Raw genomic sequence first — 16,922 nt, 5'->3', positions numbered from 1 at the left:
AATACTGAGAAGCGGCAGTCACTGTGACAGGAAAAAGTCAGAGAAGGGATTTTCAGCATCCTTAGAGATGGTCAGATATAAGAAGGAATGGTATATCAGAAATTTGTGCCATGGAATGATTGCCTTCTGCAAATTACTTTTTCCTCTGGTTTTCACATGGTAGTAAATAATCATGATCCTTTGGAGTAAACCATCATTATCATTCTTACCCTTAGAAACACAGCTAAGTCTCAGACAATAAAACTTGAGCTTTTAGAGCAGCCACAGAGGTGGATTTGGATAGCTAGGCAGTAAGAGGACCAACTATAAAGAAGATAGAATTCTACTGACCAAATCTGCAGAGGATCCAGCGTAATGTACTGTGCAGTATCTGTCTTAGTTCTGTGGTAATTTTACATGTAGGTGTGGTGAACTGCTGAAACTCAGCTTAGAGATGTCAGATGCATGTATCTATTTCGGTCAAATGTATAGGTGGGCATAGGAGCCAAATGTTCTACACGGGATATAATCTGTTAAGCTTATTTTTGCAGGTGCAAAACATACAGTTTCCAAAGAATAAATGTTGTCCTGAAATACACTTCCAGTCATTTTTCTTGGCTTGAATATCAGATGGCTCAGACTCAGTGAGGAATTGATTTAAGCATTGTGACCAGAGCTCACATTTCTGAATCCCTCTTTCCTTTGAAAGTACTGATTTATTGACAAAGGTTTTTGCCGCAGTTGGATCAGATTTTATTTTTTTTACAAAGTCAGTATTAAAATTTCTGAATTAAAAGAAAACAACCAACCAGCCAATGACACAGATTTGCAGCAGTGAGAGAGCCCTTCAAAATTCACCTTTAGTGTACATTTTAGTAATTTTGTTAAATAATGGCAGAGGCAGTCACTTTTTAGTATCCAGTAACTTGGAGACAGACACCTGGGGTGTAAGCAGACTGTTTTCAGGTTTGAGGAAAGCAACTTCTCTGTATTACTTTCTCCTTTTTTCTTTTTTTCCTGTTACATGAAATGTTTCTGTTCTCTTACCCTGATGTAGCAAAAGAAACCCTGTACATCTCACATTTTTCACAGGACAGGAAAACAATTTATCCTCTAGCACTGACTCTGTAGCATTCTTACAGTAGTTCCTGAATCTCTGGAGGTAGTTGCACATATTTTTGTGCCAAAACTTATTGTTTCATTATATGTGAAAGATATTTATGAAGCACTTTAATTCTATTTATGTCTGATCTATTTTTTTCTGAGTCATAGTGCTAATCGTGACTTGATCTGTATGTATTTCATCTCACTTACTGCAGCAGTGCTGTTCTTAAACAAAATGCCTGCCTGTGTTATATGATGTACAGGAAAAATGCCTCAGTGTTTATAGTCCAGCAAAAATGCAGTAAATTCAACCTAGAAGAGTACAAAGAACGTCAGGGCAGTATTAAGCAACTTCACAAAGAGTGGTTTCAGATTAACACCAGATATTCATTGTAAGAATTTTAGAGATGCTTTCATTACAGTCAAAAAATTTTCATCTCCTCTCTCAGAAAGATTAGATGGATTGTTGAAAGAGAACTGTGCTGGACTTTTTATTCCTGAATTTCAGTTCTGTACATCTTCTTGTAATAACAAAATATTGGCTATATTGTAAATACTGGCAAAAAATATTGGCAAAAATACATCTAAAATAGATTCACTGCTCTTATGGAGTTTACTTCAGGGTGGGTTTTTTTGTCTGTAATAATACTGTTTCATTATATGTGAGCATAGAAAAGTATAACCCTTCTAGAATTTCTTCTCTGAAAAACAATTAGTGAAAAACACTCTTTTTCAAAATAGCTCTCAAATTTAGCTTTGGGAATGTGTCTCACTGTGAAAAGCTTTATTAGTGTGAACTCTCTCCATTCATCTTCTGTTCAGTGCTCTTCTCTCTCCTGAGAGCCTCTGTCTTTCCAGAAGTCTGTGCGATTTCCTCAGGGAATAATTTAAACACTAAATAATACTCCTCTCTCAGATACAGTACTTCAGAGTTTTTTTCAGTGGGAGAAATGCCTCTGGGTGTTCTAAGTGTTACAGCTCTTAAGAGCAATTTTTTTGAAGAGTTATATTAAATATATTTATGTCCTAAACAGTGAAACATAGTGTTGTCATAATGGTTTCACTTGGTAATGTAGAAATTTTAACTACTACTTCAGACTTGGGAAGTCATGTGGCCTAAGGTTTTTTTGCTCCAGAGGTGTTTGTGGTTTATTTTTTCCTTGGAAAGAATCTAGCAAATAGTGTGGGGTTTACTGCATTTGTTGATATTGATCTGCATAAGATGAAAGCCTCCAGCTGTTACTTGTTGTGTAACTTCAAAGATGAGCTTTAACAGCTGCTTTGAAAATGAAGTATTCATTATTAATCCTCATGTGTGTGCCAGCGTATCTTGAGTTTTTACTAGCTTGCAAGTTTCATGACCAAGAGAAATTTCTGAATAGCTTTGCTCAGAACAGTTGTACTACAAGCCATGAACAATCAAAGGTACACCCAGAACTGGTTTGGTTTCTGATTATGATGGATGTAGGTGTCTCCCTCCTGATAGGTATTTCTAGTTCACTGTAATTACTAGTGGAAATTAAAGCAGCCAAGTCAAATAGGTGACCTAAATAAATGTTCACCACTTTTGTTGGTTGGGTGACAAATCTCTGAGGCAGCAGGAGTTGAGGAGGTAAATATTATAGAAGCATAGTAGTCCTTTGCCCAAGTAGGGCAGTATTGGAGAAACTAGAGAGAGGCTGGGATGTACAAAACAGGGATTCTGCATAAGGAGTAGAGGGAGTTAGTGGAGTAAAAGAACTATGGTAAACCTTAGATAAATCAGGGAGTACAGCAGCTTTTCTGTCCTCCGGGTAAATCCATGTCTCTGTCTTCTACATATCTTTAAAAAAAGTGTGCACGTGACCCCCCCCCCCCGAGTCTCTTCTAGAAATTCCATTCCACACCTTCTTAGTATTTAATGGGAAGATTCCTGTGGCTTATTCCCAAGGACAGTGACTGCTCGACTCTGGTGTTTTATAAAAAAGTACTGAGTATTAACTACCTAACTGCTAGTAGGAACTAGTAAGAGCTGATTATTGGTTCATCAAATGATACTCATTTTTTATTTTAGTACTTGCAAAAAGTTCATAATAATTCTGAATAAATCTTTTCTTTCTTTTTTTTTTTAAATACAAGCTTCTGCATATGCAGTGATTTATGTGTCTTTTAATTGCAGTGAAATGTAAGCTTTTTATGAATATTTGCATTTCTATGGAATAACTCCCTTCTTCAAATGTTTATCCACTTGTAAATTGATTTGTTATAAAAAGTTTTATATCAATGCTGAAAACATGTCTAGTTTAATTAGAAAAAAAGCAGTCTTTATTTTAGGGAATACTCCACTCTGCAAGCACACTTTTTCTTGTAGCACACCATTTTTACTGTCCACCTGACTCTGTTTCTCTTTGCAGGTCAAAGTTGCAATCCTAAAATACATAGAAACTCTTGCACAACAGATGGATCCAGGAGATTTTGTTAACTCAAGTGAAACGAGGTTAGCAGTGTCTCGAATCATCACCTGGACCACTGAACCTAAAAGCTCAGATGTTAGGAAGGTATGTTTGTTAATGTGTCCTTAGCATTGCAGTACATTCCAAGTACCTTGGCAAATTAGAGAAGGTGATATTTCTTGCCTAAACAAAAAAAAAATTCCTTTAAAAGCAAACTTATTTCTTTCATAGAGAAAAGATACTTTTATATCGTTCTCAGTAAATGCATCTATTTTTTCTGTAAGTAAAAAGTAAAAATTTTAAATTAACACATCTTGAAACTCTCCATTAGGGTTATGTTTTCATGTATGTTAATATGTTGAGATTGTTTCATAATACAAGGAATAACTTTTTTTCAAGCACTATCTAGTATCAAAATTTCTTTTCTATACAGTTTTAATATTACTTCAGAGACCACCCTCTGTGATGCTAATAGCACATTTGTAACTAGAGTGAGTGGTAAATTTGGTAGCAAACTTGGTCTAATCTCTGTTGGATTTTCTCAAGTCCTTTGTGTTTAACAAAGATAGGTCAATAGCTGTTGAACCTTTGACAGAAGAAAATTTGTACTTTAATAAGGTAGTGTCAAAGGTTTGTTCTTGTAGTGCTGCTGTTCCAATGCAAAGCTCCTTTTTCCATCTAACATTGTGAAAATTAATATTTGTGAGCTACACAGATATACTACTACTACTGTGAGCTACACAGCTACTATTAAAGCAGGCTTTGGAAAGGGTTTCTAAATAGTACTTCAGCTTACAGGTAGCAAACATTTTCTAATTTTGTTTGCAGTTTGGTGGAATCGAGTTTTGTTCTGATAGTCACCAACCATTCTTTCATAGCTGCCATTGCCAGCATGTTAACACTTTTTGAAGGCTAAATAACCATACTAACTTTATGTCTCATCAGTGCAAGTGTCTTTGACACAGAAAACTAATAATAAAAATAACTTCCATGACTTCTTGGTATCTAGAATGCTTGTAATATTCACTGAAAAAAAACACAGGAGAGTTTATATTTGAGATACTGTTTTAGTCTTTCACTTCTTGTATAACTTTGTGAGTATGAGAAAGCTGTAATATATTATATCCAATGGACTTTTCTTGCCTGATATCATGTTCTAGTGACATATAAAAGACCATAAAACAGGAGAATTGAAGCAGCACTATCTTCTAAATCAGTGAAGTTTTAGTACTAAGACACGTGGCAAGCTGTCTTATCTGATGGTTCATATGTCTAATAAGCATTTTTATGTCAATAAGTAACTGAATCATGGAAAGAATTGCCAGTGAGTTTAATCGTCTGGAACACCTTAATTATATAAGTTTTCTCATTTTATTTTTTCTTTCCATAACACAACTGTCAGAGGCAACTAGCGGCCAAAATCCTTTTATAACTCTTGACAATAAAATTTTACCAATAAGAAGTCAAAGAGTTATTCTGATTATACAAAATATTTCATTCTCTTAACAGGCTTCTCAACCTGCTATTACAGGCTTTTTAGTTTTACTTAGTTTAATAGACTTTATAGCATTTAGTATGATTTCTTTAAATAACAAGCTTTTCCAAAAGTACTTCTGTATAATTCAGGGATTTGGTTTTTTCATTAGTAAAAACATTTCCAGTGCCAAGTATTGTGAAAAATCTTAGTTTATTAGTCTGCAGTTGGGTGCTTCTGGTGTAGTTCAGTGACATGGGACTTCTTGCTGGAAGGTAAAGTTGTGTTTCCGAACACAGATTTCTTCTAAGATTAGAATGCTTCTGGAAAGAGTTAGAATCTTCTTAGAGTTCTTCTAAGAAGAAAACAAAACCAAAGAAATACTTCTAACCCTTATTGCAGTCTTTAAAGTTGATCTCTGTATGACTGAAATATAAGAGAGAGCTTATGCTGAGGAGAAGAAAAACTTCCCAATACTCTAAAATGTATATAATACTCTAAACGTAATGAAGTTTCTGTGTTCAGGAAAAAAGAGAGAAAACATATAATTGCATAGTTGAAAACCTTCTGTGAGTCAGTATTAATTTTGATACTTTGGACAGAGCTTCATTTTGGGCAGACACGATAGTATTGTTTTCTGATATGACCCTGGACTGTCCATTGTGTCCTTTTATTAGCAGCTTAAATAGACACAGTGTTATGGATTGGAGACTGGATAACAGGACAGAAAAAGGAAAGTGGTAATTCCCAAACCTTTGCTCAGTTGATGAATTTGTTTTAATTTTGCTTTGTGTCAATTTTGATTAAAAGACTGACCATAAGAAATAACAAGGACAAGAGAAACATCAAAGACAGATTGCAGAGGGCATTCACGGTGATCACTTAAAGGGAAAGCTTGTCACAGGGAGAAGGAAATAAAAGTTGAAGAAAACAGCTAGTCACGAGTATGGAAAGATAATTTGTGGCAATCTGACATGCTCGGATTTTTGTCGTTAAACTTAATACTAAGATGTGTGCAGGTATGTGTACTCATACCTTGGCTTTCCACTTTTAATTAAAAAATGCTACAGTTCATTGCTCTGGAAGCAAAAGGAGGGAAATAAATGTCTAAAAGAATTTTCTAAACTACTTGCTTAGAGTATGTTGCTGCTTAAGCAGGCTGCCTATCATTCTGTCTCACATGAGGCACTGGTTCTCTCCAGTGCATGGCAGACCTTGGTGGTGAGCTGTATAAACTACACATAGTTGGTTAATCTTACAGTCAGAGTTTCTTACTACAAAGAAGCTGTTAATTCTCGAACTTTCTCTAGCTCTTCTTTGCACATGTTAGTTTAGTTACGATGTTAACAGGTTTGTGACACTATCCAGTGAATCTTCATCAAACTGTACAAACTCTACTGATTTATGCAGTCAGTATTCTTTTACTAAAGGAATACAACCATTGTATAGCTTACTGTGTTGCTCTGTTAGTGAAGAGCAATGATTTTTTTTTTCAGGTAAAAAAAATATATGTAATAAAACATGCTGTAGAAAGAGCATGGTGTTAAAGATGAACTGATAAAATTGAGGGTGTGGGAGGTGACATCCAGTGGACTACAGACTTAAGTTTTCAACTTCAGAATACGTAGTCAGCTAAATGTTTGTCTATCCTTTAAAATGGTAAAAGGAAGCAGAGTGGGAAGTGGGGGCAAGGTTAACTAACTAATTTGGCTGTAGGATACATTATGAAGAGTATCAAGTGCTGTGATCACTACAGTCTTGTTCCAGTCGGGGTGTCTTGTTTGTTTGGGGTATTTTTAATTTCTAAAGTGGTAACTGTTCCTTTTCAAGTTAGTGTGTTGATTAGCTATGATCTGGAATTGCTACTTTCAGTACTCAGGAGAAGGGAGCACAGGCTTGTTCCTGCCTGGTGTGTTCCATTTCTCTCTTTAAACTTGTTCAACTTCCCAAACCCCTTAAAAGCCATTTTGCAAATTCCTTCAGTATTTTTTTCTGATGAGAGATCTGGGTTAGGGGAATTGAAAAGTGCATTTCTGAAAGACTGCTTATTAAAATTATTGTTGTGTGCCTGAATTTATCAAAATCAGAATTTCAGCTTACCAGCAAATATGAATTACTTTTGTTCCTATCTATTAACATCTTTATTTAAGCTTGATCAAGACTTAAGTCACATTTTGTAATTATAACTCATTATACATTTCTTGCTGATAAAATTACTTTGAAACTCTTAATTAATGTCTTCAATTTGGATTTTCTTCTTGCAGGCTGCACAGTCAGTGCTGATTTCCCTTTTTGAACTCAACACTCCAGAGTTTACAATGCTATTGGGTGCTTTACCAAAAACATTTCAGGATGGAGCTACAAAGCTTCTCCATAATCATCTCCGGAATACAGGCAATAGTGGTCAGGTATCTTCACCTCTATTACTATTCTTTCTAAAGTTATTGATGTTTTGAACATAAGCACATTTCAGTGGAGTTATTTGTGAGAGCAAGAAGGTTGGTAGAGGAGGAAAGGTAACCCAAATCTATGTAGAAGCCCATCTTAGTAGCTGATACCACTCTTTATGGAATGCCTTTTCTTGTTCCTGTAGAATTAAAGTTTCTTAGTCTATATTGCTTCCAAGTGACTTAATAAGTTTGAATGTGCTTTTTAAGAGTAGCTTATCTTTTATTTTCTAATTTCAAAGTTACACAGGATTAAAGTTGCTAGTAATTGTTTAGCCAATCCAAGAAATTAATAGAAGCTTTTTAAATGTTTCTGGGCACTAGAAAATAAATACAATAATGTAAAAAGGGAAGCTGAAGTACTACTGGAGTATCTCTTCTCACCTCTCCTCCTTCTCCAGGGATCGATGGGAAGTCCTTTAACAAGACCTACTCCACGCTCCCCAGCAAGTTGGTCAAGTCCTCTCACTTCCCCAACCAATACATCGCAGAACACTTTGTCACCAAGGTGATGTAGGCTGGTGGGGTTACAGTTCTGCATCTAGGGTTTCATTGCACATTATCCAAAGTTGTAACCCCAAAGCATGAAGAAAACTTGGCACAAAATGACAGATGCTTAAAAGTAGTCACCTTTCCTCCGCAGAATGATAGCACAGTGAACTGAAAGTACATTGACAAGTGCCAAAGCTGGCCTTAGGTGGGAAAGGACTGTGCATTTTGGTATGCAAATGGATTAGCAAGAGAAGGAACAGAGGTGTTCACCTCTGACAAATGTTAGAATATGTCAGCTGAGTGTCGTGGTTAAACTCCAGTCAACAACTAAGCCCCACGCTGCCACTGACTCTCCCTGTGGCAGGATAGGAGAGACAATCAGAATATAAAAGTGAGAAAACTCAGGCAATTTAATAGGTAAAGCAAAAGCTTCTTGTGCAAGCACAGCCAAACAAAGAATTCATTCACCTCTTCCCATGGTGGGCAGGTATTCAGCTGTCCTCAGGAAAGCAGGGCCCTATCACTTGTAACAGTGACTTGGGAAGACAATTGCCATCACTCTAAACATCCCCCCTTCTTCCTTCTTCACTCTGTTTTATATGCTGAGCATGACTCCACGCAGTATGGAACATCCCTTGGGTCAGTTGGGGTCAGCTGTCCTGGTTGTGTCCCCTCCCAGCTCCATGTGCACACCCAGCCCCACTCACTGGCAGGGCTGTGTGAGGAGCAGTAAAGGCCTTGGCTCTGTGTAAGCACTGCTCAGCAGTAACTAAAACATCCCTGAATTATCAACCCTATTTCTAGCACAAATCCAAGCATAACCCCTTACCAGCTACTATGAAGAAAATTAACTTTCTCAGCCAAAACCATCACATTGGGTCATGAAACCAGACTTAATATTGAGGAGAATAAAGAATTAAGAGTTTTAAATGGTTTTTGTGGTACCAGTCTTGCCAGTGAAGTGGACTTCGTAATTTTGCTTTTACCAATCAACTTCCTGTTGAGTTTTATCAATCCTCCTTACTTTGGGACTTCTTCAGAAAGATGATGGTATAAAACTTCCAGGTGTTTCATACTCAGTAGAGTGAAAAAGCAAAAGAAGTTCGTTTATTCAGGCAGATGCTGCTACACAATGTAGCCTTTCCCTTGGCTGCTTCTCAGTGCTTTCTGTCAGTGGCAGTATGCCTGCTAAGACATACCATAATACAGTTTTGTATTGTGGAGAGCCAGATTGCTTTCTTAATGAGTTTCAAGAAAAGTGATAGTTTTATTAATACCTCTTGAGTCTCTGTAGTTGTATGCTAATGTGATTTAAAAATATGAGGTCACAAAATAAATCTTAATTCCCGTGTCCTTCTTTGTGCCCCACAGTGCATTTGACTATGACACTGAAAATATGAATTCTGAAGATATTTACAGCTCTCTTCGTGGAGTCACTGAAGCCATTCAGAATTTCAGTTTTCGTAGTCAGGAAGATATGAATGAGCCTGTAAAACGAGATGCTAAAAAAGATGATGGTGATTCGGTGAGTATTTAAACTCAGTGCATCTTGGTATCAGCAAACTAAGCCAGTGTCTGATTGATTACAGATGATAAAGCGTCTGTGTCAGGAGGTTTATGTCTTATGACTTCTGAAATTGAATGTTTCTTCCGAATTGAACTTCAGAGCTTTAGAAAAATATGTTCCTAGTCTTGAACCACATTTTGAAAATGTAAATACTAATTCTAAGTAGCACTGCCTGTTTATTTTAAAATGTTAACAGATTAAAAACAGATGATCTTGCAAAACAGCTGGAGTTCAGTTTTTGAGAAGCTTGCACCCTAATATATGTTTTCCTGAAGGTTTTATTTATTTTATATAAAACCTATGGGTTTTTCAGTGCTACGTGCAGTGTTTAAAAATTCTGCTTCTGTGGAACTTTGGCTTTCAGATTTGATGAGCTTGCCAAATATGCATATGCTTAAACACATTTTTAATTAATTTGCATCAAACTCGTGAGATAAAATACTGACAGCTGTTGCTAGTTCATAATTTTTTTTGGACTATGTACACTTTCCTTTTTTTTTGGTTTTTGGTTTGTTTGGGGTTTTTTGAGAAAAGCAAAGTTTAGGGAACTGTTTCGAAGACTTCTTATTTGGAGTCTAGTTTGAAATTTGTAAGCTTTTGCTACATAAATGAATTAGTAATGTAGTTAGTTGAAAGGTATGTCCATTTCATATGTTCATATAATATTTCTCCTGCAGATTTGCAGTGCTTCTGGACTAGTAGACATACGAGCAGGAAGTGGTGTGAGCGATACAGGTCGAACAGCCCTTGATAACAAAACATCATTACTCAACACAATGCCTCCCCACTCCTCACCACGCTCACGAGATTATAACCCATACAATTACTCTGATGGTATTGGTCCATTTAATAAATCTGCTTTGAAGGAAGCCATGTTTGATGATGATGCAGAGCAGTTTCCTGATGGTAAGCTTCAGATTACCTTGTGTGTTGGAAGAAAAATTATGAGATTTTCCATCTTCAAGTTTGATTTCTGAATTTATTATTAGCAGTGTATGTGGTAACAGTGCCACTTCTTTGAGAGGTTGTTACAAATACTGTATTTTGAACTAGTTTACTTGTTAGTAATCCATTTGAGTTACATTGTTGGATTTCCTGGTATTTGTAGAGATTAAGGGCAAAAATTAAGTAAATACTGAACTATATTGTACAATAACTTCTGGTAGCACATCCTGTAGCAGTATTGTCAGTATAAACTTACTTCTCAGATTGCTTTATGATTGAAATTTAAAGGGGGAGGGTGGGGAAAATATTTACAGCAAGGAAGTAAAACTGGATCAAACCAGTTATGGAATGAGGTGAAAGATTAAGTATTTTGTTAGTAATATATTTGTATTTGAAACATGACATTGGCATTTTCTATTGACTAAACATTCTTTTAAAACAAAACAAAACAAGCAGGCTTTTTGCCAGGAAGGTGGTTCATTTAGCCCATGTAAATCCAGGAACTTGGGCTGCTGTTTCAGAAGATTCTAGAGCCTCCTTATAATATTTATCAGTATATCTTTGGGTAATTTTTTGGATCTAAATGTTGGGAAGGTTCCAAAGTAATAGTACTGTCATTATTTTAGTAAGCAGTCGATGGTTTTCATAATCTGGTATTCATTGGTTTTGATATTTCGTATTCAGCTATAGCTTAAGTAAATGTATTTCTTAATAGTGAGGGACAAATTAATTTTCCCCTTTCTGCCTGTTTTGCTTCTGTCATCCAACTGTGTTTATAGAAACTGTTGAAAAACAAAGTTATTTTCTGACATGGTGTTTTCTTCACTATTTTATAAGTCTTTAGGTTTGCATTAAATAAAAAAAAAATCCAAGTAAGTTACATTTCTCTTTGTTTTCTGTTTTATGAAGAGGCATATAGTATAGCCAATTATTTTCTGAAAAAGACTGAGGGAAAGCAAGTTTTTACGAATCATGTCACGTACATAATAGTTAAATAGCTTTGCCATGCACATACAGGGCCAGTTTATGATTGAGATTCTGTATTACAGGGATCCCATTTTACACGGAGGAAGGATCTTTATACCTTCTGACAACTTATTTTTGGATATCACATTAAACCAAATGCAGTCTGTGTTGCGCCAGCATGATCTGGTTTTGTAGAAACTCATGACTGGCTGGAATGAAGCATCCCCATCCAGTATTAGTTTGTCCTGGCTGGAGAAGTACTGCAGTACATTATTTGGGTCTTCTTTTTAATAGATGTTAATAAAGTACTTGCTTTCATTCCTGTGTTCACCCTTAGTATTTAGTTATATCATGTCCATTTTGTCATTTCTGTGTTGTTTTTAGAATTTCATCTAAGATAACTTGGAAAAAGTCTTCATGAGAAAAGACACGCTTGGCAAAATACTTTGTGCTTACAGTTCCTCAGTTGGGAGTTACATGCTTTTCCCATAAACCTAAAGGGCTCATTGAACATCAGATTTCAGTTTTCAGAAGCTCCAGAGAATTGCTGCCTGTTCATGACAAAATTACGTTAGTATTGGACTCCCAGCTATCCTGTTGTGTATTACTGGGAGAAAGATGTGGAACAGGGATAGATGGGAAAACCTTAGCTACTGATATAGTCCTGTCAGCAGCACTGGGATACAAACGTGTATTCTGCAGATGGTTTGTCTAGAAGTTGAAAATTTCCAGTAGAGGAGATGTCACGGTGTAACTTCACATGACCATTCGAGTGTTTTGCCTCTCTTACCGTAAAAAGGTTTTCAGAGTAGCAGCCGAAATCTTCCAACCACTTGCACTTTGTTTTTTCCCCAGGGGAAATGCTGAAGCGTAGGGAAACCTGGCTTTCAAAGTCACTTCCAAACTCCTTAAAAGCAGTTCCCAGTGTCTGTTTGAAAAACAGTGTTCTTCTCTGAAGAAACTATTTATTTTAGCTTATTTCCATGGATTGTGTTTTCCAAACATTTTCCTTTTTACCTGCCACTTTGTATATGGGCTTAAGATTTCTGCTTTTTGTGTCTCACCTTACACTTAGCATCATTTTTTCTTTCAGACCATTACTCTGATTTATCATGATAATTTTCAATTTTTATCCTGTTCTCCAGAATGTCTGCAGTTGCTTTTAAGTTGATATCATCTGCATATTTTATATTCATTCTATGCTATTTAACAAAAGCATCAAACAGAACCAGGCTCTGCACAGACCTGAGCAAGGACATCACTTGTATCTCCCTAGATTAATAGAAAGCCATTTATAGTCCAGTCACCCTGCAAGTAATTCATCAAGTTTTGCACCAGCTTCATTTGCTTTTGCTTGTTGCAAACATGGCCACCATGTTTGCATGCCTTTTGTATTAAGATGCTATGGGTGACAGTAGGAAAATCTTTCCTAAACTGAGGATATACCTGTATGTTCCCTTTGAACCCCTACACTGTTTATCCTGTCAAAAAGATATTATTTGATTGGTTTGAGAAGAGCTCTTCTTCATCAAATATTTAACTCTCTAATGCATAGTTTAATTAATTCAAATGAAGGAACTGCATCTACTCTTGTTCATTTGTGGTTTTTTTTCCTTCTGAAAAAGAAATTTTGAGAGTAGACTTTGAACATGACTTCTTTCCTGCTTCTCCATTCTTATCTGGAGAATGTTTGGAAATCAAACACTAGGTGCGAAGTCATACAAAGGAATGGAAAATACAGGCTGTGAAGGCACACCCTTCTTGGTTATCTTCATGTTTTTCAGGAATTTCAGTTATTTCCTCAACTAATGAAGTTTCTTTCCTCCCTTTACTTCTGCATGGGCATGGCTGCTACATTCCCCTGTCTTTACCCCTTCCTTCCATACATTAAAGATGACACCACAGTGAAAATACTTTATTTAAACTGATATGGGTAGTTTTGCTAATTAAGTGGCAATATGCATTCCCTGAAATAGGATTTGCTATAGCTGTAATCCTCACAGTTTGGTAGAATATGCATAATAGTTCTGGCAATAAAAATAATGATCTTGATTCCATAAAAGCAATTGTCCATTCTGCTCATCTCTGCTAATTAATAACTCACCTAATGCAACTTCACTCTGTCCTTTAGTCAAGCATTAACCATCCATTAATATAGAGATAGCAGAAGTGCTTGCAGTTTGCTTTCAGGTGCTTGTGCTCCTGTTTATTCATGCAAAACACAATGCAAGTAGGAATGTGGGGTTCAAAAACAGTATGATTTTCATGGTAACTGACGTGTGATTTTAAGATACTTGATTCTATGGTATTCAGCTTTTTTCTTTGTGCAAGTGCTTTGTACAGTATTTACAAGTTACAGTATTGAATACAAGATGTTCAAGGGCTGTGGTTTCTCAGTATATGATATAATTAATTTGTTATGGAGAATGTATTTTGTGTGTTAATAAATGGAATCATTTCAGAAAAGATGCAATGCAGGAACATGTGCATTTTATGCCAGAAATTTCAAACTGTTTCCAGAAAAAAATGCATGTTTCTGTTAAGTCTCAGTGCAAAGATGGAAGCTATATGCTTTTCTTTCTTACAGGCTAAGTGGGTCTCAATGATGGAATAAAGGCAACAACTCGATATTTAATTTTCCTTAAGACTCGTTTTTAAATTTCATGACTATTTGCAGATACCTTTGTTTGAAGTCCAGTGTTTATAAATATGGCATGTGTCACCAATACATTTGTCCATCATCATAGAATCCTCTCTAATCAAAACTAAAATCCAGGGCCATCTCATAATTGCTTGCTATTGGGAATCTCCAAGGGACAGATGGCTCGATTTGCTTTTATTTCAGCTGTTTTGTACCAAGCACCATTGTTGTACATTTTTTCCCCCCAGTCTTTGTGTTAGCAGCCTAGCTATTGTTGTGAGATCATGACTTATAAAATGCTAAACAGTTCTGTAATACTAACAGAGAGAAGACAAATTTTTCATCTTGGATGGAAGGGTCGTATGGGAAAGGTGGCTCTTCAGTGTAGGTCAGATTTGGATACTGCAAGCATAAAAACTCTAGCAGTACAATAGCCTGCAAGGGTTTGCTTTTTTCGCAATATCATTGTAGGGATTTTTTGGTGATTGTAAGGCTTGTTCAGGAATGTTGGCTGTACTGAAAAAGTGGTAGCCAAATTGCAATTTTTGCAGACAAATTTTGGGAAAAAAATGGGAGCATGCTAGAAAGCCGGCTAGCCATCGTAGAAAATATTCTTCAGTTGTACAAGATGCACTAATATTTATTTGCAGTGATCCAGGAACTGTGTCTGTGTATTCCTTTTTGACAGAGCCTTCCATGGACCATTCCGATCTGGTTGCCGAGTTACTGAAAGAGTTATCAAACCATAATGAGAGAGTTGAGGAAAGAAAGGCTGCCCTGTACGAGCTCATGAAGTTAACTCCGGAAGAGTCCTTTAGTGTTTGGGATGAGCACTTCAAAACAATACTGCTTTTGCTGCTTGAAACTCTTGGAGATAAAGAGGTAAATTTAGATTAACCCAGTTAAGAATGTTAACAAAGAACATTGCTTACTTTCAGTATCTTTAAAATTTGAAAGGGCCCAAACTCCAATGAGTGTTTAAAAAAAAACCCAAACTATGGAAATACAAAAATGTCATGAAGTCTTGAGAGCTCTGATGGTGAAAAGGGCATCAGTGATACTTACCTTCTTCAGTATTCCTATTTGTTGCTTCTGACACAATAGTTTGAATGAAGTGTTTTTTCACTGGGCTTCAAAGCTGGCCTGTTAATAGCCTCTGAAGGAATCTAGAGTATCAAAACATCATGTGTGGCAAGGCATTTAAAAATATATTTCTAAAACACAGTAATGCTTATTGTTAAGAGACTGAGTTCTATCTAATTGTTCTCTGCAGAGGCCATGTGTTTGAAATTACTGAGAATCAAAAAGACACTAATGCTTGTGTTTAATTTAAAAAAAAAATCATATACAAAAATGTATTTACATGACAGTTTTGTCAGCCTTTGTGTTTGCAACTTAACTTCTAGGTAGCCTAGATAATTCAAATTAGTTTAGCAGTGTGTTTATAATATGCCACCTGAATTTTCTGCAAAAAAAAAAATTGAGAAGATTTTTTTTTCCTAGTTTTATTTGTTAACAAAAAGTTCAGACTGTATATATGTGCAGAGCATAACCTGATATTTTTCCATTATTAAAGACTTTTTCAGCAGCTCAACAAATGTTAAAGCATTTGTCTGTTTAAAGATACATAACTCATTTAATTTCATATTGAATCTTTAGCATGCAATTAGAGCTTTGGCTCTGAAAGTTCTAAGAGAAATTCTAAGAAACCAGCCAGCAAGGTTTAAGAATTACGCAGAGCTCACGATCATGAAGACATTAGAAGCACATAAGGATCCTCATAAGGAGGTTAGTAATCAGTTATTTCATTTGTTTAAGGTTATGACAAATTATTACAAGATGAAACAGCTGTCCAGAAAATGTCTAGCTCTTACTGAGGAAGTAATTTGTTTAATAACAGGCATATTATTATATATTTAACATGGGTATGCAAGAAAAAAAAAACAACCTGCAGTTTTAAAAGTGCTCAAATGGTTAATATCAGCCCTAACAACAATTGCCTTAGGTGCCATTCAAGAGGACAGTGTAACCAACAGTGTATCACTATAGCTCTTCAAGGAGTACCTCAAAGAAAGTTTTCCCTTGTTTGGCATCTTAAGCCAAATATAGGTGTTCTGGAGCTCTGTAACAAGCTTTTGGATTTCATTAAGGTTTATGGTTGAGAGATGAGACTAAACATGACAAGGAGTTGTCAACCCTTTCCACTTTCAGCCAGCTCTGCACAGAGCATAGCTGTGGATGGTGTAAGGGGAAAACGCACAGGAAGGTATCAAAGGGGGAGTTGGTTGTAGCCAAGAATAGTGAGGGGGTTCAGAAGAAGGGTAACTGTAACCTTGCTCAAAAGTATTTGTGATGCCTGCCTACACAGTAAAGGGTGATGCATGTGGATATAAGAAACACAAGTACAGTAACCAGCCCACTATTAAGCAGTTGACATCAGTGTCACTGATGCTGTGGAAAGAATCCAGGTTTATTATTAAATGAGTATGTCTTAAATAAAGGGCACTTACTCTGTGAAACTTAATGTGGAGTTTCAGGTTTTGAAGTCAATTGCGATTCCTTCCATGCCAGTTGACTTTATCACTCACCTGATACTTGTTTCTCTTTTCCCTGCACCCTCTTTGATTTGTTTCATGTAGTGTATTTATTAAATTGTCATGTCCCCATCATTACTTCTCTATGGCTGTGCATTTTTCTCTCTCATGGTTTCATGTGTTATGAGTGAGAGAGAGTAAAGGGCACAAGGATGGAAAGAAACAGTTATGGAGGTTTTTGTACATCATTGGTGTACAACCCACCATCATTTTGTACAGTGGTTTCTCCTGCTAGATAACAGGTGCTACCACAGCACTAATATGAAGATCAGATGTTAATT

At 36.2% G+C, this 16,922-nt stretch overlaps 1 protein-coding gene across 34 annotated transcripts in view; it reads left to right on the top strand.

Moving 5' to 3' along the window:
- The window catches only part of CLASP2 (cytoplasmic linker associated protein 2), a 152,244-nt gene that overhangs the window by 129,272 nt on the left and 6,050 nt on the right, over window positions 1-16,922 (top strand). For all 34 annotated transcript variants that reach the window (XM_017820818.1, XM_017820723.1, XM_017820691.1 and 31 more), the window contains 7 exons: window positions 3,477-3,620; window positions 7,254-7,397; window positions 7,838-7,944; window positions 9,300-9,453; window positions 10,173-10,401; window positions 14,736-14,929; window positions 15,707-15,835. In XM_017820818.1, coding sequence (XP_017676307.1) covers window positions 3,477-3,620; window positions 7,254-7,397; window positions 7,838-7,944; window positions 9,300-9,453; window positions 10,173-10,401; window positions 14,736-14,929; window positions 15,707-15,835 — 1,101 coding nt within the window. The remainder of the gene's footprint in view (window positions 1-3,476; window positions 3,621-7,253; window positions 7,398-7,837; window positions 7,945-9,299; window positions 9,454-10,172; window positions 10,402-14,735; window positions 14,930-15,706; window positions 15,836-16,922) is intronic.

Source organism: Lepidothrix coronata, unplaced genomic scaffold, assembly GCF_001604755.1.
Source record: "Lepidothrix coronata isolate B3197 unplaced genomic scaffold, Lepidothrix_coronata-1.0 Scaffold3, whole genome shotgun sequence".
NCBI classification, from domain to species: Eukaryota; Metazoa; Chordata; class Aves; order Passeriformes; family Pipridae; genus Lepidothrix; species Lepidothrix coronata.
The sequence above is the reverse complement of the archived record's forward strand: the minus strand, read 5'-3'. Positions and strand labels throughout refer to the sequence as shown.